At 42.8% G+C, this 23,441-nt stretch overlaps 1 protein-coding gene across 2 annotated transcripts; it reads right to left on the bottom strand.

The window, feature by feature from the left end:
* Positions 1-3,217: 3,217 nt before the first annotated feature.
* Positions 3,218-22,359, bottom strand: TTC4 (tetratricopeptide repeat domain 4). Of its 2 annotated transcripts, XM_090269526.1 has the most exons (10): positions 22,233-22,359; positions 21,552-21,669; positions 20,404-20,565; positions 18,583-18,660; positions 16,777-16,901; positions 11,800-11,886; positions 9,955-10,169; positions 9,287-9,368; positions 6,528-6,610; positions 3,218-4,159 (listed from the first exon to the last, which is right to left on the bottom strand). In XM_090269526.1, the coding sequence occupies exons 1-10, from the start codon at positions 22,341-22,343 to the stop codon at positions 4,057-4,059; spliced, it is 1,164 nt and encodes a 387-aa protein (XP_090125652.1). In that variant the 5' UTR covers positions 22,344-22,359; the 3' UTR covers positions 3,218-4,056. The 2 variants fall into 2 exon arrangements, with proteins under 2 accessions (XP_090125652.1, XP_090125653.1); XM_090269527.1 differs by lacking the exons at positions 9,287-9,368; positions 9,955-10,169 and having other exon boundaries at positions 3,220-4,159.
* Positions 22,360-23,441: the final 1,082 nt, after the last annotated feature.

Below are 23,441 nucleotides of genomic sequence, written 5' to 3'. Positions count from 1 at the left end.
GACCTTCCTCATACTCCCAGCCCTTCCTGGTCAGTAAAATGGGGACAACAGTGCCTAACTCAGAGCAGTTGATTGGTAAGTGGCAGCTGCCCTTGTTAGACCAGTTAGCCCTTTGCACACAGTAGGTGGGCGGGTGGTGCATGTGGGCCAGGACATTCAGTCACCACTTTAGTGTAGGCATGGTGTCCACTCCTGTTAAACCTGCAGCTCTCAAGGCTGCTATGAGCTTCCATAGTGAAAGCTTAATTGCCATTGGCTAATTAAAACTGTGCAGGACCAAGAAAGCAAGGAGGAGGCACTTACCAGTTAATGCTAACTGAGGATGTCCCATTTGCAAGGGTAGAACTTGACTAGGCTCACCTAGGAATTTTGTGGGGTGACAGAAGCCCCATTGGTAGGGTGTCAGGTGCTATGGAGTTCAACTGTGGGCTATGGTAAGGGTTTCTTCAGGCTGTAGATTCTTCTACCCAGGCAGACAAGTTGGGAACATTGTGTGACTGAATGCCAAGACTTGACCATAATCTTGGAGTGAGTAGACAAGGGCCATTGAGCCTATTGCCAAGTCCTTGAATGCAGGGGCCAGCCTTGTTACTATTAATGTCTCCTGAAGGGTTAAGGGAGTCCTGAATTCAAGTTCTGGCTATACTTTTCACTAGCTAGCTGACTTTGGACAAGTTAGTCATTCTCTGCTACTTTTCTCATCAGTTAAACAGTGCTGTGAAACTACCTGCCTCCCAGAGGTGTTGGGAGGATTAAGTGAGCCATTCACATAAAGCTCCGAGAAGACTGGGACATTCTAAGTGTTCCGTAGATGGCAGCTGTTATTACTAAGCCAGGCCAGCCTATGCACTGCCCCTGGAATATGCCTCTTCAAGACTCCTTGCCTTTGCTTAAAGGCCTCCCACTTCACCCCTTCCCACCAATGCCTTGTTCAACTTCGTGGCCCACATCCATCACATGTTCAGGGGTGAAAAAGCTCTGCCTCAAGTCATGGATGCTAAGGATGCTGGTGCCTTGGCCTTGCTCCTCCTCTCTGGACCTCAATTTCCTCATCTGTAAAATTAGGTGGAGGAGGGTTGAGTCCTTGCAGGAGCTCTGAATCAGCTCTGCTGGAGTCTCAGACATGGGCAGGTGGCCAGGGTGACCCCAGGTGAGCTCAGCTGGAAGCATCTGCACCTGCACCCCCACCCTGCAAACCCTGACCCTGACTTGTGGGGTCTGGCAGTGGGGTGTACATGTGCCAGTCTTGTGCAGCCTGCAGAGAGCCCTGCCTTGCAGGCCTGCTCCTAAATCTGTGCCTGTTCCACTCTCCTGGAGACCAAAGAGAATAGCAGCAGAGGAGGCAGAGCCCATTGCCTTGGCAGGCCAGGAGCCTTCCTGGACGTGTAAGAGGGCCACACTGGGCTTGAGCTTGGATGCTAGTGTGTGCACAAGTGGTGCCTCGGAACAGGACTTGATATATATTTTTTTCCATTCATCCATTTATTCATCAGCACACTCATCCTCACTGAGCTCCCACTATGTGTCAGACAAATCTCCATCTGGCCCCTGCCCACTGAGAGCTAGCTTTGTGGAAGGTTTAGTGCAGCATTTCTCAAACTAGTATTGACAATTTGGGACAGACAGTTCTTTATTTGGTGGGGGGGCGGGGGGCATCCTGGTACTATAGAATATTTAGCAGCATCCCTGGCTTCAATTCACTAGATGCCAGTAGCATTCTCACCAAGTTGTGATGAAGAAAAAGGTCGCTAGACATAAGCAAATGTCCCCTCAGTGCAATGACGCTTGTTGAGAACCACTGGTCTAGTGTTACCAGTCTGCATAGATGTACACCTGGATCGCTTAAGAGCTAGTTATTGAATAATTATGTGCCAGGCACTTGACTGAGCACTTTGATACAGTACCTGCAGAGAAATGCCACAGACACACCTATGAGGTAGGTATAGTGAAACATTTTACAGATGAAGGCAGCTCCTAGCACAGTCCCTTACAGTCATAGCAAGTCAACAGCCATTACGATCCTACCTCTGGTCTAACAATTTGCCATTCTAAGTCTCTTCCACTTCTGTCCTCACCTCTACCTGGAGGGATGGGCAGGGACTGACAGGAAAGGAGAACAGAAGTTGATGACCTGGCCTGCCAGGAGCCTTATGATGGGACGAAGGTCATAGAACGACCCTTGTCAGGTGCATGTATTTTTCATGGTACAATCTGGGCAGGGTAATCAGTCTGTTTCACAGAGGAGTAAGGCGGCCCACTGGAACCTGCTTTGCCCCAAGACAGTGAGGTGGCTGAAGGCAGCTGCTACAGGGAACCCTGCTATGCCTGATAGGGTTGTTGCTAACTGAATGTCACAATGCCTGCTAGGGTCATTGCTAACTAATGTCAGGCCTCTTACACAAAATGGCTGAGTTCTTACAAAGAGAACCAAGCAGGAGTCGGTAGCTGGGAAGTGAGGGACAACTGCCTCAGTATGGCTTCAGCCAGGCTTCGGATGGAGGCTGAACTTCAGCTTCCTGGCCACAACTGCATGGTTCTTTGTAAATATTCCACAGCAAGTTGCCTTTCAAAGACAAGGAAGCACACAGCACAAAACCCCACAGCAGTCCATCTCAAGGACAGCAGCTGGTTTCAGTTTAATGATGTATTAGTTAGCTTTGTTGTAGTAACAAACAACCCCAAAATCTCAGTGCTGTTACTACAACAAACATTTATTTCTCATTCATGTTGCAATCAGTGGCCGAAGGGCAGCTGCTGTAGCTCTGCTCCATATGTCTTACCATTCTGGCACCCAGGCTGAAGGAACAGCCCCAGCCTGGGAAATGTGTTCTCATGGCAGAAGAGAACATGAACCTTCCACACCATGGCTCTTCAGGCAAATGCACTCCTCCATGGGGGATGGGGTGGGCACTGCAAGAAGTCACATGGCTACAGGTAAGGACATATAAAACCCACTAGGTACAACCTATGACAATGACTCAACATGCAAAGACTTTCCACTTTTAAAGACACAAAATCCTAAAATGTGAAAACTGGGAAGAATGCAGAGTCCACTGTCCAAGAATATCACAGTCCTCCATATTACAAAGATCAGGAAAAATGGCAAACCTGTTAGGGGCTCTGGAGGATCCCAGATTATAGGTGTCTATAGATACACAAATGGGACCCGGCCTTCCTGGCCCCATCTCACCCCAAAGCATCTACAGCAGTGGCTCTCAACCTTCCTAATGCCACGACCCTTTAATACAATTCCTCATGTTGTGGTGACCCCCAACCATAAAATTATTTTCATTGCTACTTCATAACTGTAATTTTGCTACTGTTATGAATCGTAAGTTATCTGATATGCAGGATGTATTTTCATTGTTACAAATTGAACATAATTAAAGCATAGTGATTAATCACAAAAACAATATGTAATTATATATGTTTTTTAGGATGGTCTTAGGTGAACCCTGTGAAAGGATCGTTCAACCCCCAAAGGGGTCGTGACCCACAGGTTGAGAACTGCTTATCTACAGTATCCCCACAGAGCAACCCTCCGTGCTCATGAAATAACCAGAGGCCAGAGTCTCTCAGCTTTAATGCCTTAAAATTACATGCATGGTTTGTATATACATGCAATTTGAGGACTAGCTTCTCTAAAGCCTCTAACTCCACAAAGGTTCAGAACCAGGTCACTGGATCTTGAGTCAGTCCAATGAGCTCCTTCGGTCAGTTGCTATGGTAACTGCAACAGATGGTCCCTTCAGAGAGAGAGGCTGGTTAACACAGCGCACAGTGAGTCCAAGGATGTCATGACCAAGGCACAGAGTTTTGTATCAACAGAGGAGAGTGAAGACCAGCTCAGGCTCAGCACTTTGACCAGGGAGGCTGCAATTCAGAGAAGTCAGCAGCTCCTCCCTGCCTACGATTTGAGGAAGGACTGTCCCCAGTATAACAGAAAAAAATGTTGGATTCTAGGAGCATGTCCAGCTGATAACAAGTGTGCTATATTCCAGGCAGAAGAGGATCAAGAAGGGGATCCAGGGGGCCTGGCTCCACAGCCTGGCCCAGTCACTTTACCTGGTGCACCTTTCTCTCCCGGAGATAATTTCTACAAAAAGGTGAGGATCCCACACAGACCAGAAATGCTGGTGTCAGGCCTTTTACAAAGTACCTGCAGTGAATACAACAAAAAAGAGGGGTTACTTGAATTGCAATCTTAATCATCCATGGACCTTCCCAACAACATTCAAGGTGAACCTCTGGATGTGAGTTCAACATTAAAATGCAAGTTTAGCACATTTATTTGTTGGGTTGTTTATAAATCTGGCAAATTAGCATAACCCTGCCCCCTCAGAATCTTTGGGCCAGTCCTCTAGCACTGACTGTCTGTGACTAAACATGACATAAAACTAAAAGGACATGCTTTCATTCATTCATTCAATAATGAATGTCCAGGGTAAGCCAGGCACTGTGCTGAAAACAGACTTTACAAAACAAACAAAAACCATTGTCTTGGCTCTCGAGTCCTGGAGGGAGGGAGATAAATAATCAATGAACGACAGCAAGGCAAAACTGTAGAAGCATTTGTGAGGTACACCCTTAGTCCAAGGGGTGTGACTCCCTCTATGGGAAAAGGGAATCAGGAAAAGCTTCCTGGAAGATGTCATGCCTGAACTTAATTCAGAAAGTGGGTCATGATGGGCCTGGGGGAATTAAGCCAGGCAGTGCAGGTCACCAGAATATTTGCTGTTGTTGGGCACAAAGCAAATGGAGTGAGGCAGGTTGGAGAAATGGGCAAGGCCTCAGCCTCCCAGGTTGAGGGGTGTTAGCATTACCCGGTGTGCTTGATTTGGACAGAGACACAGAGGCGGATTTAACGGCGGGCGCACCGGACACGTACCCTGGTCCCCGACTTCTGAAGGGCCCCGCAAAACCCCAACTTTACACTTTTTTCTAATGACACCAAGTTTGGTTTCATGTGTGCAATTTTAATTACATACAAGTTGTAAACTTGCAGGACCCTTCAGAAGTCGGGGCCCAGGGCGCGCGCCCAGTGTACCCACTGTTAAATCTGCCTCTGACAGAGAGACTTGTATCTTGGCTCCACCCAATCTTGGTCGGTCCCAGTTTATTTCCAGTAATGTATAGGGTCTGAATTGCTGGAAATCTGTCCTGGGTAGCCTCTTACTAACTATACTAGTCATTTAAAAAGCAATAACTTCCAACCACATTTACATTTTTGGAGAAGCATAAAATTGGTTCATCTCCACAAATCAGTCTGCTTTCTGGTTAGATTTCGCCCCCAACCCCCTTTTTGTTCTTTTTTTCTTTTGGACATGGGGGAGAGTGGACCTCAGGCCTTTAAAGAATCTAGATAATTTGCTAGTAATTGAGAAAACTGTTAAAAATTTGTCAATAAAATTGAAAGATTTGGAGCCAGAAAAAAACCACTGCCAAGCAAAGTAATTGATCATATTTAAAGAAATCATCACCTCCCGTCTGCCAACCCAAAACAGAAGCATAAAGACGAGTGGGGCACCCCTACCCTGTCAGTCACATCACCAATTCTCACCCAATCCGCCTCCTAAACCTGTCTCCAATCCATCCCCTATTTCAGGCCCCACCATCAACCAATACAACACTTCTTCCAAGTCTGTACATCACTGTAAATTTTACCAACACAAACACCCTCTGCGGCCCCGTACGCCACCATCAGAACACAGGTCATGTTCCTTCAGTAGAACATTCAAGGCCTTCACACATGGCCTTCACCTGGCTCTCCAGCCTCATTTCCCACCACACCCAACCATCCTCATTCCCCTAACATACTGGGCTCATTAAGCCTGAATACAGGAGCATTTGCTTTGCTCAAAGATAGGGAAAACTAGTCCAAGAATCAATTTATACATCTAGTGAGGGCATTCCTTGACAATCCAGAAACACCCCAAAGCAAAAGAAAGAACTGCCAAATCCATCTGGCTGCTACTGCTACTGACGAAGGTATTGTCCTTAGCACAAGACCGTCCTTTACAGCTTACAAAAGCACTTTGACTCCTGCTCTCTCATCAGCTCTCAAATACATGAGAAATATATAGGCAACAGTTATTATTCCCACTCTAGAGATGAGGAAATCGCCCCAGAGAGGCAGTGGGTACCTAAAGAGTCACACAGCCAGGACTTCAAGAGCCAGTGCTCTTTCCATATAACAGAATCAGGGGACAAGGCACAATTGAGAGCAGGAGAACCACCCTGCTGTCTTTAGGTACAAGAGCCAGACAGCTTTTTCCTCCTTAGACTAGTCCCATTCACTTCTCCCAGTCTGAGGGTACCATGGCTGCAGTGCAATGAGCTCAGTCATCACACTGCCAACTGTTTCGCAAATGGTCAGGGCCGTCTCCATGGTGCCATCTCACGGTGTTGTGTCCAGGGCAGAGGGCAGGAAGTGCGAGACAACTGGCAGTGGAATGAGAACCGGCAGTACCCCAGGGATGATGGGTGGGCATCTTCCCTGTTCTACTCAGCCCCATGAAGTGACTCACCGGGGGTGCTGTAGCACCTCCAGCAGGGTACTCTTGGAAGGCACCTGGTACAGGTCTGCCCTGTCCTCATCCTCAAAGTAGACCTGCAAGATTAACAGAGGAGCAGAGGTCAGATCAAACAAAGGGCTGCAGCAGCACCAGGCATGTTGAGGCCAAGTCTAGGGTAAGTTAAAGAGATATGACTGCTATTAGCTGAATGCCTCCCATACAGAGCAGTGGAATATAAAGTACTCAGTCCTCCCCCAAGATACTAATAAAAGTATTATCGGCCCTGACCCATGTGACTCGGTTGGGCATCATCCCGCAAAGTGAAAGGTCGCTGGTTTGATTCCAAGTCAGGTCACATGACTGGGTTGTGTGTTCAGTCCCTGGTTGGCGTATGTACGAGAGGTAACAGAGATGTTTCTCTCTCACATCGATGTTTTTCTTCCTCTCTCTAAATAAATAATTTTAAAAAATAAAAATAAAAAGGGTATTATTGGCTCCATTTTCCAAAGACAGAACAAAGGCTCATCTTACATTCGTAAGATAGCTCTCAATCCCACATTGGGTGAGGAGGGTGTCCATGCATGGGGACAGCCAATATGAAGTGTCAGAGACCAATGAGGGTGAGAAAGGCAACCACAAATGGCAGGGGGCGGGCTGCCACGGGGAGTGAGAACCCAAGAAGGATAAGGGGTATGTGTGCAGAGTGGTTAACGGTGTGCATGTAGGAAGAGGCACCCCGCTTACACTGGGGCAGCAGCCTGATGTGCGAGTCAAAAGTCTAGGTAGGGTGAAGAAGATTCTACATGGAAGAGGGGACCGTGGTAGTGACAGGAGGGGGACTGATCAAATGAATAAATATATGAATAATAATAGAAGCCACTATTACAAATATAGAAAGGAAGAAAAGAGACCCTGTGGTGTTGGATTAGAACTGAAGATACCTGTGAGACCTCATGTTTCTTTCTCTTTCTCTCTCTCTCTCTCTCTCTCTCTCTCTCTCTTTCTCTCTATCTCTCTCTCTCTCTCTCACACACACACATTTACACGCCCACACCCCTATTGTACAGATCTTGGCTCCAAATACACTTTTCTACTAAAAACAACCAGGACTGCTTGGGGAAAAATGGTTGATTCCAGAACTGAGACAAAAAAAAAAGCACAATTTGAGCCTAGAACAGCTTTTGCCAGAAAGCAAAGAAATGCTTACAAAATGGAAACAAGTCAAAAGGACACAGAAACAAATTTAGAGGGGTTCCCATTGGCCAAATCTGAGATAATATGAGTATAACCTAATCATAGTAATAGATTATAACTCAATGAATAAAATAGGAAACCATAAGTCAACTGATATAAAGAGATTATTATGTTGAAGGTTTGATAAACAATGGAACATTTACATCATTTCAAAGTACCTCCCTATAAATTACTAATTACAAAGAAAAAAAGATTTACAGTACAAAAGACTGTCAGACCCCCACCTCAATCAGGTGATCAAAGTGAATGTCATCAGTAATGGGACAAATTGAAATTAAGAGCAGCTGACAGGATGCAACAAGACGCATCACTTCTGTGGTATTCTGGTCAAATATGCATAATCCATATCTAGTCAGGAAAAAACAAAGACAAACCCACGCGGATGGACTTTACACAAAATGCCTGGTCTGTAATCTTCAAAAATAGTAAGATCAAGAAAATCAAGGAAGGACTGAGAAACTCCTCAATAGACTGAAGGAGGCTAAAGGGACATGACCACTAAATACAAAATACAATGTGGGATTCTGAACGGGTCTGTTTGCTACAAAGGACATTACTGGAACAAACTGTAAATGCTGAATGGAGTCTGAGGATTAGGTGGTACTAGTGCAGTGATCTTCAACCCTTTTCATCTCATGGCACACATAAACTAATTACTAAAATTTTGCAGCACACCAAACAAATAGATATAATTTTGATTGATTCACACTGGATGGCTATCGTGTTGGCTGTTGTCATTTTTTTATTTGACAATCTAAGGGAAAAGAGATCAGTGCCCCTCTTTGTATGTTTTAAAAACTCTTGTGGCACACCGGTTGAAAATCACTGTACTAGTGTATCAAAGTTAATTTCCTGATTTTGATGGTTGATTAGGATTTTGAAGGAAAATACCCTTGTTTGTGGGAAATAGAAACTGAAGTATTCAGGGATGATGGGGGATCAGTCGGCATCTTATTCTGAAATGGTTAGAAGATAAATTCTTTGTACTATAATTGGGATTATTTTGTTGATCCCAGTGATGGAATATTATTCAGCCCTAAAAAGGAAATTCTGACACATGCTACAACATGGATGAGTCTTGAGGATGTTATGCTAAGTAAAACAAGCCAGACACAAAGTCCAATATTATATGGCTCCACTCATATGAGGTACCTAAAGTAGTCAAGTTAATAGAGACAGAAAGTAAAATGGTGCTTTCTAGGGGCTGGAGGAGGAGAAAATAGGGAGTTATATTGTTTAATGGGGACAGAGTTTCAGTTTGGGATGATGAAAAGGGAAATGGATGGTGGTGATGGTTGTATAATAATGTGAATGTACTCAATGCTACTGAACTATAATAATAATTATATAACTAATTAAAAAGAGCTAAAAATGGTATTTTATGGTAAATATACAGAACATAAAATGGTAAATGGTAAATTTTATGTTCTGTTTTACCACAATTTTTTTAAAAAGCAATGAAACCTCCACACCCCCGCAAAAAATCCCATAGAGGAACAAAATAAAACTTCTCTTACCTCTAAATTATCAGGGCAGTATTTCTGCTCTAAGTCCCAAGAGGGCGTTTCACCAAACATCACCATTAGATGATCAATAAACCTAAGGATATAACATGTACTTTCTAGGTATCAATAACTCATGATCTACTTTCCCACATCATAGTCCCCAGACACCAAATCACAGAGATAACAAGAATGTACAGAACATGAAATGCAATGTAAGTCATTTTTACAACAGTGCCCAAACTGTGTATGTGTATCACTTGTCCTATTAGGACATAGTAATTTTCTTTAAATTTAAGTCTGACTCAAGCTTAACATTCCTCACATTCAGCCACATTCTAAGCATTAACCCTAGGAAATCACGTTATAACTTCTAGTTATATATTGTCTAATAAAATACACTTAAATTACTATGCATATACCACCTACAATTATTTCATATCTCACCAGATATGTACAAACACCGTACTAGCCCCGTCAGTACAATGGTGAGATTGTGTCTGTCACTGCAAGGGTAGTTAGCAAAAGGAGAATCAGCTACAGGATAGAGATTACGCCAAACCAGACTGAAACCCTCTACACTATTCTCTTCCCTCCTCAACCAAAATCCACCTGTCCCTCCTGCAGAGACAGCAGGAAAAGAGCATGCTAGCAAGAGCAGAAGTTCTTGGGCAAGTAAGTACCTGGAATCCTCATGAAAAGCAGAGATGAAGTCCGACTGGGCATACTCTGGGTACAGAAAGAGCACAGGCCAGCTCAGTCGGCCCTGGTCATCTACACTCAACCTGGCTCCATAGGGGTTCTCAAAGCTGAGCCCATCCAGCAGTTTACCTAGACCTTCTGAGGCTGAATCTTCATCCTCACTGGCAGCTTCAGCAACTAGCCTGATGTTCCTAGCCTGCGGTAAAGACAGAAACACAAAGAAACCTTATTGTGTGGAAAGATGCAAACACATTTCACTAAAACAGGGAAACCACAACACTGCGAGCTCCCTGATTCGTCTTCATTATCCCTGAGGCCTGGCACATAGTAGGCATCATCTGTTTAACTCAACTTCCCCGGACGTGTACCACAACAAAGACGAACTAGACACGGTTGTTGCCCTCAAGACCTTGTTAATGGTCTAGTGGGGAGACCCAAGGAAATAAGTACAATATACAGTAAGAAGTAAAGCTGTGGAACTGCAGACCATGAATAATTAGTTCAGTCTGAAAGCTGGAGGTGACTGGGGAACTCTAGGCCTTAAACAAAGACTTCGTAAGGCAGAGAAGTAGAAGTGGGGGAAGGTGGAAGGGCATTCTACCCCAAGGAACAGCATGTACAAAGGCACAGAAAAGATCAAGAGTGTGGCATGTACAAAAATGACAATGCTTGTTTAGCTAGGACATGGAATACTAAAGATAATGCACCCTGATTTAATCTTGACTGTCTCATGGAACTAAGGATAATCTGAAGTCTGAATAGTAGAGTCACCTCTTATGTTTGTGTATGGAGATTCCTAAGGTTACAAATGAGAAGAAAATTACATGCACTCAAAATTGCCTTTGATAGGATCTCCTAACAGGGGTTGGCAAACTTTTCCTTAAAGGGTCAGATAAGAAATATTTTAGGCTTTGTGGTTCAAATGGTCTCTGTTGAAGTTAACTACTCAACTTTGGCATTGCAGTGTGAAACAGTTACAGGTACCACATACACACACAGGCAGGACTGCAATTTGTTGACCTTTGCTTTAAACTATTGGTAATAGTATGTGTGGTTTTGTGTATACACTGTCTTTTGTACAGTGAGGTTTTTGAGATGCAGTTAAGACTAAAGGAGAGAACCAAAATAAGGTGTGTGTGCAAATGCCTGGGCATTTCAATATTCTACATTTTAGAAAATGACCAAATCCCTGATTATGAATGAGAATTAGATGGAGAATCAGGAGTATTCCATTTTGTTTAACTTGTTTATATGTGTGAACAGACTGCTTGTTGTGGGGGCGGGGGGACTAGTGGAGTGCATCTGAGTAGTGTGAAGTTCTCAAAGTCAACAAGTCACTTAAATGGGTGCATAATTTAACTCACCAAAGAATGAAACCAAGAACCTACCCAACACCAAGACCAAGTAATCCAAGGCTCACCGAGTGACTTGCTCACCAGGTAAAAGCAAGGTTTGGATCAGACTACATTCATTTACAGCAAGGACCTGACTGACCAACATTAGCTACGTGAGGTTTCTTTACCTCTGTGAGACCACATCATCACCTAGCAAAACAGGAGCCAGGAAACCTACCTCAGAATGCAACTGTGAAGATTAAATGATGCTTAACCTGTAGCAACTATTCAGGATAGGTTACCTGAGACCAACACATGTACACAAGTGGGAGAGCTGACTGAACTCAGGGAGTCTGACTCCACAGCCCCTTCATCACACAGAGAGAAAATGAACAAATCCATTCAGGTAAAGCATCCCAAGAAAGGTTCCCAAGAGGCCTCAGGATCAGTGGATTTGACAAGACCATAAGGGCCTAAGGTTTGAGAACTCACCTTGATGGCCTGGAGTAAAGCCTCATTCAGATCCTGCTCCTTCTTTTCTTTCAACTTTGCTTTCCTCAAATCCCTCTGTTCAGTTCGCTGAAAATGAAATTCAGATCAATCATCGTCAGGGAATTTGCTTCCTCGTTACCCTAGCCTGTTCCTAAATTACTATCTCTTGACTCTATGCAATCCAGGCTCCTGTGTCAAGGGACACCAGTAGCTAAATTCAGTTCAATAAACATTTTAAAAGCACATGTCTGGGTGTCAGGACCAGTAACAGCAGAAATTTAAAAATCTACAATTCCATGCCCAAGGAGCTCACAGTCCCTGGTGGTGTGAACCAAGTGCTTTAAAATACAGAGGAAGGAGTGACTAATTCTGCACCTTTGAGAAGGTGGGTTTAAACAGGCAAGGAAGAGTCTAGTCCACCAGATGAAGAAGAAAGGGCATTCTTGGTAAAGGGACTGACATTGCATGGATACCACTATGGGGCCTCTTTTTTTCTTTTCTTTTTTTTTTTTATCCTCACTTGAGGACATGCTTATTGATTTTAGAGAGAGGGGAAGGGAGAGAGAGGAAGAGAAACATCGATGTGAGAAACATTGACTGGTTACTTCATATGCACCCCAACCATGCACTGAACCCACAGCCTAGGCCTGTGCCCTGACCAGGAATCAGACCCAGAACCTTTCGGTTTATGGACAACACTCCAATTAACTGAGCCACCCAGCCAGGGCATCCCCCCACCCCCCCAACTATGGGGCATTTTAGTTTCATTGGTATGGATGGGAAAACCCAGGGCAAGAACTTATCAGAAGCTCTGTCTTTTTCACAATTATTATGTAATCCACAAGAGAAAAATGCCACCAGTCTACTTAATCTGGCAGGAAGATAATTTAATTTCCATTTCCTGCTAATCTACCCAAAATCAGTTGATCCTGCTCTTACCCTCAAGATTGTGATTAATAGGGATCAGCAAACTCCTTCTGTAAAGGGCCAGAGAGTAAATGTTTTAGGCTTTGAAGACCATGTGTGGTCTCTGTCATCTAGTATCTGGTTTTGTTGCTGTTTAGAACCCTTTAAAAATGTGAAAAACATTCTCAGTTCATAGCATGTGCAAAAACAGGCCTCTATTTGGCCTGTGGATCAGTTTTCTGACCACTGCTCGAAAATATAGCACCAACCATTCATCAACTTCCCCACAAATGCCCCAGAAAGGCTAGTTTCTTTTTGTGCGTATTTTTTTTTTTTCTTGTGGACAGCCTACCCTTTCAGGGAGATAATGGCTGATAATTCTTGGTCATTCCTTCTCCAATCCAGTTTGCCAAGAGGGCTGCAAAAATCCTTTCTGCTGTTAGCAAGTTTGATTACACTATCAAGAGTGCCCCACTCATGGATACCACTAGAACTATATCCAATTCCACCTTCCTAGTTGAGCTACACTTGACCACTGTCTGGTCCACATTAGAGAATGATTAAGATGGATTATTAAGGATGACTCGGACTCTGTCTCATGTTTTACTGATTTACAGAATGCAAGTGGGTGAATATGGCTTTCTGCTGTATCTCCTGAAGTTTTGGGTCTCAGTAGCCCACATAAAGTGGAATAACCACCAGGTCAGGTCAGAGGAGCCCTGAACTATGGAGTTCACTGCTCCCTCTCTTTTTTTTTTTTTTTCTTTAAGATTTTATTTATTTATTCTTAGAGAGTGACGAAGAGAGAAATAGAGGGAGAAACATCAATGTGTGGTTGCCTCCTGCACACTCCCAACCGGGGACCTGGCCTGCAACCCAGGCATGTGCCCTGACTGGGAATAGAACCTGTGACCCTTTGGTTCGCAGGTTGGCACTCAATCCACTGAGCCACAGCAGCCACTGCAACTGCTCCCTCTTTTTAAATCAACTCTGTTGAGTTATAATTTACAAACTTTGATAAGTTTTGACAAATATATACCCTGAGAGCTCAATACTCCAATCAAGGTAGAGAATATTTCTTTCCCTAGAAAGTTCCCTCATGCCCCTTTGCAGTCGGTCTCCCTCCCATCTCAACACTGTATGTTTGTTTCTTTTTATTGCCAAGTAATATTCCATGGTATAAATATACAACTTTGTTTATCTACACTCCTGTTATTGGCTACAAGGCCTATTTCTGGGTTATTATAAATAAAAACAGACTATAGCATTCTTATACAAGTCTTTCTATAAACTTGTTTTTATTTCTCTTAGGTAGATTCCTAGGAGTGAAATTCTTGGGTCACAGGACAGGTATATGAAACTGCCAAACTGATTTCCAACATAGTCATACCATTCTATATCACACTGGCATTGTTTTAGAATTTTAGTTGTCCCAGCATCATTTGTTAAAAAGACTATTCCTTCTCCATTGAATGGTCTAGGTACTCTTGTTGAAAATCAATTGTTTGTAAATATGAGGATTTCTGAGCCCCCAATTGTTACATTGATCGATATGTCTATCCTTATGCCAGTACCACAACACAGTAGTCCCTCTCTATATTGCGGTTCACTTATCGCGGCCTCACTGTATCACAGGATTTTTAAAATTATGTTTATTTATTTATCATGGATTTTTCGCTATATCGCGGGATTTTGCGGTACTGTATACATATGTTGTTCAAGTTACGTAGGTTTAAGAGTGTAGAATATGTTTAAGAATGAAAGTAGTGTTTATAAAAGTGTGGAAAAGGTTAATAAGGGAGTGGGAAAGGTTAATAAGGGACTGGAACGGTTTATAAGTGTGTGGGAAGGGTTTATAAAGCCTTAAAATATATATAAATACTAAAATAAATGTAAGGTTCCTACTTCGTGGATTTTCACCTATTGTGGGGGCGGGGGGGGGGGGGTTCTAGAACGTAATATCCGCAATAAGTGAGGAAATACTGTATCTTGAGTACTACAGTTTTGTAGTAAGATTTAAAATTAGGAAGTATGAGTCTTCTTTTATTTTTCAGGATTGTTTTGGCTCTTCTGGGTCCCTTGAATTTCCATATGAATATTAGAATCAGCTTGTCGATATGCTACAAAGAAGCCAACTGGAATTTTGATGCAGAGTGCACTGAAGAGTATTGTCACCTTAACAATATAAGATTTCATCCGTGAACATGGAATGTCTTCCCACTCATTTCAGTTTAGTTTCTTTCAACAATGTTTTGTATTTCCAAAGTATAAGTTTTATGCTACTTTTGTTAAATTTATTCCTAAGTATTTTATTCTTTTTGATGCTATTATAGATAAAATTGTTTTCTTAATTTCATATTGGGAATGTTCATTAAAACTCTATAGAATACAAATAATTTTTGTATATTGACATATCCTACCAGCTTGAACTAATTTGAGTTCCAATAGTTCTTTTAGTGGATTCCTTAGGATTTTCCATATTTAAGACAATATCATTTGCAAACAGAGGTAGTTTTTACTTCTTCCTCTCATTCATTTCTGAAGGGTAGATTTGCTGGATATAGAATTCTTGGTTGAGTCTTTTGCTTTCAGCACTTTGAACGTCATCCCATTGCCTTTTCGTTTCCATGGTTTCTGATGAGCTATCAGCTTTTAATTTTATTGAGGGTCTCTTATATGTGAAGTCACTTCTCTCTTGATACTTTTAAGATTCTCTTCTTTGTCTTTGACTTTCAGCAGTCTATGATGTGTCTGGGTATAGATTTAAGTATTTCCTACTTGGAGTTTGTTAAGCTTCTTGGGAGGGTAGATTACTGTTTTTATCAAATCTGAGAAGTTTTCAGTTCTTATTTCTTCAAATATTCTTTTGCCCCTTTCTCTCTCTCCTGGAACTCCCAGTATGCCTATGATGATGTGCCTGATGACACCCCACAGGTGTCTCAGTCTCACTTCACCTTTATTCTTTTTTCTTTCTGTTCCTCAAACTGGGTAATCGCAAATGACCTATCTTCAAAGTTCGGCTATTAAGCTCCCTAGTGAATTTGTCATTTCAATTCTCATACTTTTCAACTACAGTATCGTGCAGGGTTCAAAGTTCCAGACAACGAAGAGAAAGAGTATGTCTTTTTCCTCCCCTAGCAATTTCTGATTTCTTCCTCTCTTGGTTTAGTTCTTCCTTTTTCAATGTATTTTTTTTTATTTATTTGCATTGACTTATTTTTATTGATAATAGTGGTATTATACATGGCAATGTACTCTCATGGCAGGATACTATCCACTTGAGGTAAAGATACTGCAGCATCTTTCTAGGCATTTAAATTTGTTGTGTTTGTTGAGCAATTACCAACCATCCCATTTGTTAAGAGGTTCACTTAGTGCATGAGAGGGCGAAGCAAAAGGAAGTGGTGACAGCAGAGGGTTGCTTTCACCTGGAAGACTTGGATACCGCCTCTTAGTTGGAGTACCTGGTATTGGTCTGGAATACATAAAAAGACAAATCAGTCTATAACTTATCTAGTTTTTTCTCTAGTGATTTAAACTTAGCCTCCATGAACTTGGCCAAACTATCAACTGCACCAAGGACAGAATCAATTCTCTCTAGTAGATGATCTCTAACTTCCTTTGTGTCAGTTAATAATATCACAGGTCTCTTTACCTGACTCACTTCCAGGTGGCTCTGTGTCTCTTCCCTTTTACTCTTGTCATTTGTAGAGTCGGCTCATCTGTTGATATTGCTTTCTTTCTTGTCTCTGTTTCTGTGACAACTAGAGATAGAGCTTGGGTTAACGCTGCTTGTGGTGTGTCCTCCAGGAATGCTGGTGGCTCTCTCTATGCTGGATCTTTTGGTGGACCTGCCTGATGAGGATCTGTTGACCTGGACATCATGACTGATAACGGCCTGCTTGGGCAGCTCTGCAAGGGCCCAGACATCTTGGTTAAAACTTGTTGGTTCATGGGTTTTATTTTTAAAGAAGAAAAAGTTTACAATGACCAAAAGACACAATCTGAGGAATACTAATTAATTCATTAATGCTGACTAAATGTCAAATGGCTGCTGATTTTGCCACCAACCTTTAGTTTGTCTGCTTTAGCCCTCATTTCCAGAAGCTTCTTCTCTCTGGCATCTATCTGCAGCCCCTCATCGCACCAGTTCACAGCCTCGGCAGAGTTTTTTAATTCCAGATGGCATAAGACACCTGCAGAACTCAGAACCCTTAGGATCCATGGACAACATGCATAGGAAGAGCCCCCCTTGAAGAGGAATCCCCACCTCCACTACCTACCAGCCAGCACCCTATATGGAAAGTCCCTTGTACTGCATTCCCAAAACTAGAAAGACTATTTTTTATATCTTAGATCAGTAAGATCTCTAGTGCACTCAGCTCAAAACTCCTGTGAGCCTCCCTAGTCTTAAGGACTCAAAGTAGGAAAGGCTACAGCTTAGTGGCAAAAAGCAAAAGCCTTGGAATCGGACAGATCTGGGCTAGAAATCTGGTTCTGTCATTAACCAACTAGGCATTAGACAAAGGACTGAGCATCTCTGAGCTTCAGGTTCTTTATCTGCAAATGAGAAGAATAAAGCCCGTCTCAGGTGTTTTTTCTAAATGGAGTTTGAAAGTACAGTTTGCCTCAGCAATTAATCAAAGCAGCGGCAAGACCAAAGACAATAGGCCTCTCCTGAAATTGTTCTTGATGTCTACCAGTTTAAGCTGCCTCTCCTTTAATCATGCTCAGTTTTCTCCCATTAGCCTCTTTGGGCTTTCCATAGAATTTCAAAATATGAGAACTATAAGTGCTTACATGTCAACAGAATCCAACTTCATCTTTCAAAGATGAATGAACTGATACTCAGAGTGGGTATCTTGCTAAGATCACATAGTAAGGTAAAACTGACAATTCAATGAAGGATTACAGACGCCCAACTTGAGGCCAATTCCACAGGACTATACTCAATTTACTTGCCAATCTTTATTCAGTACCTTCTTTCCCTATGAGCATGGATCTGCTTACCATCTCCAATCATAAATATCTAAATAGCTAAAGCATAATTTTGATAAAGCATTTTAAGTTGGTCCATGGGGATATAGGGAAAATTAATACTTGAGAAATAAATTAAAGTTTGCAAAGCACCTTTAAACTTCTCAAAAAACGGTGAAGTATAAAAGTAATAAAACACTATTATTACATAGAAAGGTCAGACTACAAGAGAAAAAATAACCTGGGACCATTTCAGCATCAGAGTTATTAGCACAGGTTGCATAACTTATCTTTTAATTAACATTAACATGGCATTTTAATATCTCGCCTTTCAATCAACAAAAATAAATTTTTTTAATCCTCACCAAAGGACATGCTCATTGATTTTCAAGAAAGAGGGGAAGGGAAGGAGAAAGAGAGGGAGAGGAGCATCAATTGGTTGCCTGTTGTATGTGCCCTGGCTGGGTACCGAACCTACAACCTAGACATGTGCCCTGACTGGGAATTGAACCTGCAACCTTTCTGTTTACAGGATGATGTTCCAGCCAACTGAGCTACACTGGTCAGGGCTCAATAAAAAAACGTTTGGAAAAAAATTACAATGTGGCTTTGGAACTGCTTTATTTTAATTAATTTTTATTCTTTATTAATTTGAAATGAGGAATTTCATTTTCTCTACAAATTCTTAAAACACAAAGGGTTAGATTATTCTCTGGGGAATTCTTTAAAAAAATGGAATGTTGTTATTGATAAGGACAAGGAACTTAATATCAAGACTGCAAAAATAAGGTGACTTCATTAGTTTCTTAGCACCTTAATATCAAAGCTTAAAATGTCTCAACTTTTGGCACAGTAAGTACTAACTTTTCCTTATTTCTAATCATACTGTACAAAACTTACCTCTCACTATTGCTTTGAGGTGGCAGGGTTTTAGTTTTCTGGCAGCTGTCACATCATTGAGAGCCGAACGAAAATTGCCTAATGAAACACCAGTTAGTTAAAAAAAAAAAAAAAAAAAAAACCAACAAGTTTTAAAATCAGAATATTTCCAAAATTTTGTGCGTAGAGACAAAGACACTCTGTACAATCTTGGATAAATGTAAATCAGAGCAACTGTTTTTAGAAAAATATCCATAATTATGCTCATCAAAAGCCTTAGAAATGTTTTTATCAGGCAACCAATCCACAGAACTATAGATGGCTAGCTAATAAGCACATGAAAAGATGCTCAACATCATGGATGATTAGAGAAATTAAAATTAACATGAAACTGGCAAAGATTGATAATATCCAGATAGGGGAAAAGGGTACTCCAATGGTAAATTAGAGAGCAAATTAGCATGAACTTTGTGGGTACATTGTGACCCATGAATATTCTTCTAAGTTATCCTACCTTACATAGTTGCTATGAGGTCAAGAGGGATAACAAATGTCAAAGTCCTTTATAAGCCCTACCAGTGACATATACAAGGAATGGCTCTCACTATTATGCATCTGCTCCTCTGGTGTCCCTGTACACGCACAGGTTTTTTTCTTGCAAGGTGCTTGCTCATGTTAGCCCTATAAATGACACCTTTTAAGTTCACCAAGGAAAGGAGCTATGTAGCTCTTGTTCACAGTACAGTGCCTAGCACACAGTAAAAGTCAGGTCTTACTCATCTCTGTGATGCCAGTACCTGGCACAGCATACTGTCTGCTGAATGAAGAAAATATATTCCTCCGGAAATTAGAAGACTGGGTCTCTAGTCCAGGTTCAGGCTTTAACCAAGGAGTCCCTCTCCCTGGGCCCATGCAAAATGAAGGCACTGACTGGCCCAAATAATCTCTGAAGTGCTATACCACTCTTATTTTTTTAGGATTTTATAATAAAACAGGCTAAATGAGAAAACAGGTAGAGCAGACAATGGTTGAGAAGGAACTCTGCTCAAATGGTGATGAGTCCCAACAGACTCATCCCAGCTAGACTGCAAGGCTTATTCTCTCTCAGCCCCTCACAATGCCTGGGGTCATTCCCAGGTCCTCTCTAAACTGTGATAAGAAACGTGGGTTTAAAATGATGAAGACTAGTCACTAGCAAATAATCAGTGTTTCCCAAGGTCATATCTGCAGAACAGTACTGCAAGTGTTACCTGAAGAGGTGGTTTACAGACCCTGAGAATCATGGGGTAAGGTTCTTTGCTGTAGGTTATCTAAGAGTCCTTAACATACCAATGTGCACTGCAAATCCCCCACAGAGAAACAGCACTTTCCAAACTTACTTGTGCAAAGAATATTTTTTACTTCAAGAGTCCCACAGAATACTCTTTGAGAAATTCTCCCTTAGATAATATAGTTTCTCTCACACAAAATTCTCTATTACCTTAATCCTTCCACAAAAGCATCCTTGAGAAGGCCGGAAGCGGGGGTGGGTAGGAGGGAATGGGACATTTTTTTTGAGGGAATAGAAGCATGTGAGCTTTAAAAAATCCCAGATCATACCAACTCATATACTAAAGTATTTGATGTCACCCATTTGTTCAGATAGCAAAAATTATGCAATCTATCTGGTTTCCCTTTTCACCAACTCTGCCTGGAAGATCAGAATTCAATTAGAGTAAACGATCCTAGGTATCTGGGATAAGCAGCTCTTCTTCCTGACATTCTCAAACTCCCCACTGACCATAATAATGCCTTTATCATAAGTTAACTCTTTAGAAAGCACTCAATAATGGAATAAATTACCCAAATAGTACTGTGCTGCTGCCCGGTTGGTATAAAGAACAGCATTCAAATCAGGGTCAGCACATTTCTTCTTTAAGCCTTCAGTATATGATATCACAGCTTTTTTATAGTCTTTTTCTTTAAAGTAATCATTGCCCTCATTTTTATAGGTCTTGGCCTGTTCTGCAAAGAGAGAAATAATCATTATTTCCTATTTTTTAAAAGGCTCATTAAAAATATTCTAAATCATGCAACAATGAAACATAATAAACCAAGTAGAAGAAACCAATAGGGAAACAAAATTCAAAAAATTCTATAAACCTGCTTATTAACATGGAGAAATAAAGTCATGTGTACTTAATACTACAATCAATTCCAAATATTTTACAAGGTAGATTATTAAGTGCTTACAAAAAAGAAAACATACAGGAAAAAAGGTATACGTACCCTAGTTTTTGAAGAACTTTTTTTTTTAAGTTACTGAAGAGATGGGGGGAAATTATACTTTTACTTTTGCTTATGTTATTTTATTCCCTGGAATGCAAATTCCATCCTCACCCTAGCAAGAGCCTACAAAATTGTTAAGACTCAGTTCAAATTTCTGATCCATTGTGAGCCCACTCCTACCTCCCTGCCTTCAGTGTTCCAGCAGCACCTTGTATATAGCTACATGTTGGCACATAGCACACAGGTTTGTCCTGATTCTTTAGGACAATCTGGTTACCCACTGGAGCATGACCTTGGAGACTGGTCTTCTTCACCCCTGTATCCTTAATGCCTAGCATTTAGTAGGTGTCCAAAAAAATGGATGTGGAATAAATAGTGACAGGTTATCTCAGGCTAACTACTACGTGTTATAAATCAGAACGACTCACTTTTTTTTTTAATCCTCACCTGAGGACATGCTTATTGATTTTAGAGAGAGGGGAAGGGAGGGAGAGAGAAACATCCATCCGTTGCCGCTCACACGTGCCCCGATGGGCTCACTTGGACCCCCACGGGACCACCTGGACGCTGCGGAACCCGCAACCTAGGAATGGAATAGAACCCGAAACCCCGTGTTTATGGGACAACGCTCCAACCGAGCCACACCGGCCAGGGACAGAACGACTCACTCTTTACCTCAATTCAATAGACACGGAACAAATGTTAAGAGTCATGGAAGATACCTTCTGGAGATCGCTCGTCATCAAAAATAATTGACTGGAGGCAAGCCAAATCAGGATTCTCCTTGGGATCAATTTCTGATGGTGCTTTCTTCATAAATAGGGGGATCTTTTCAAATTCCTAGAGATTGTTAAGAGAAGAATGAACCACAGAAATGGGATTTGCCACTGAGTAGATCCAAGTCTCAACATCAAAATTTTCTTACTTAATATGACGTGCAAAACATCATGATTGGCTATATCGCTCCCTACCCAGGCCTCAGTTTCTCATCTATAAATGAGAGTGTAGAATAATGATCTCTAAAGATTCTTTCCCTTATGACATTCTTACAAGAGTGGTAGTACACATCTTAATTGAGCGCTCAATGTTCCTTCATCTTCGCCACAACCCCATCACATTCGTGCTATACCTAGGGCAATTATAGATCCAGGAGACGGATCAGAGAAGTTAAGTAACCAACCCAGTAGCAGAGCCAGCGGGTGGAGGAGTCACAGGCCTGACTCCTAAACCTGTCCTCCTGAGTGCACTGACGGAGTAAGAAGGCCCCCAATCCCTCGAGGCCGACTGTTAACACTCGAGCAGAAACCACGCATCTGCTGGCAGCGTCAGGGGTCTAGGAGCTGAGGGAGCCGCTAAGTCCGCACGACGCCCTCACACGGTGAGGAGCCCACAGGCCTGCCTACCTCTTCCCAGTGGTCCTCGTGGAAGCCGCCACGGTAAGACTGGCTCGGGGATTTTTCCGTTAACGAGTCCTGAGTGTCGTCGGACGCGGGGTCCGGCTCAGGCCGCTCCATGGCAGCTCCTCAGCTCTCCAGCTACGGGCTCGCGGTCCCGGCGCCGCCGGAAACTGCAACCCGGTTTCCCCGGTTTCCGGCCGCGCGAGGGCCCTTCCCTAAATCCTCCGGGTGGCGCCCGATCGCTTGCCTAGTGTTCCGCGGTACTGGGGGCGTGGCCAACCTGGCTCCAATCGTCCCTCGGACTGACACCTGTCCCGCCCAGCCCTTCCCCGCCCCCCCGCCCCTCAGCCGCAGCCCCGCCCCCCGAATGCTTTTGTGGTGGTGGATAAACCCGGCTTCCCCCAACGCCCCACTGTCCACTCATTCGTTCGCTTGTTCAGCAGGTTAACACGTATTGCCTAAGCTCCTTCTGGATTCCAGGACTGTTGTATTCTCTGGGTATACAGGGCTGGGCAAAGCAGATAAAATCCCACCCTCCTAGGAGTTGATAAGGTAGTGAGGAGAGACAGACAATAAATAAATAAGATGTGAGACTTTGTCAGGTGGTAGCAAGAGCTATGGGGGTAAACGTTTAAACTGGTGGACAGGCATTCAAGCAAAGAAAGCGTGGAGTGGCCCAGATATGTGTGTCGGGGTGGGGAATGGGAGCATTCCCTGTGGAGGGAACAGGGCGGAGCCCCAGCAAGGGGAGCTTCGGGGAGCAGAATGAGAAAGGAGGTGAAGAGGGAGGGATAATGGGCGTGATTCGGAAGACGGGTTTTCCTCTGTGCAATGGGACCTTTTGGAGAGTTTGGGGGAAATAAGTGATGTAATCAGACATGTTGTATAATATTTCCAAGATTAACCAACCCCTACCACCCGCAGTTGAGATGGAAACAATGTCTCCAGACCAGGTGAGCCTTTCTGCAGACACTGGGTTACCCAGCAAATGGCTGCCAGCCCCGCATTGGGTGCTAAGCGTCAGGAGGCCCACAGCCTGGTCTAGAAGGAAAGGCAGACAGGCCGCAGACCAGGGGAAACCAGGGCTGCTTACAGGTCTGCACAGAGGAGTCAATGTTACCTGGGATGAGGCAGGATAGTGAGAAGCTAGGAAAATTCCTTGGCAAGTGGAATGGGGAAACTGAGACATAGCTGAACAAACTGGCCAAGCAATTT

Source organism: Furipterus horrens, unplaced genomic scaffold (genome assembly GCF_987537825.1).
Source record: "Furipterus horrens unplaced genomic scaffold, mFurHor1.1.pri manual_scaffold_3, whole genome shotgun sequence".
NCBI classification, from domain to species: domain Eukaryota; kingdom Metazoa; phylum Chordata; class Mammalia; order Chiroptera; family Furipteridae; genus Furipterus; species Furipterus horrens.
This window is presented reverse-complemented; position numbering and strand designations above follow the sequence as displayed.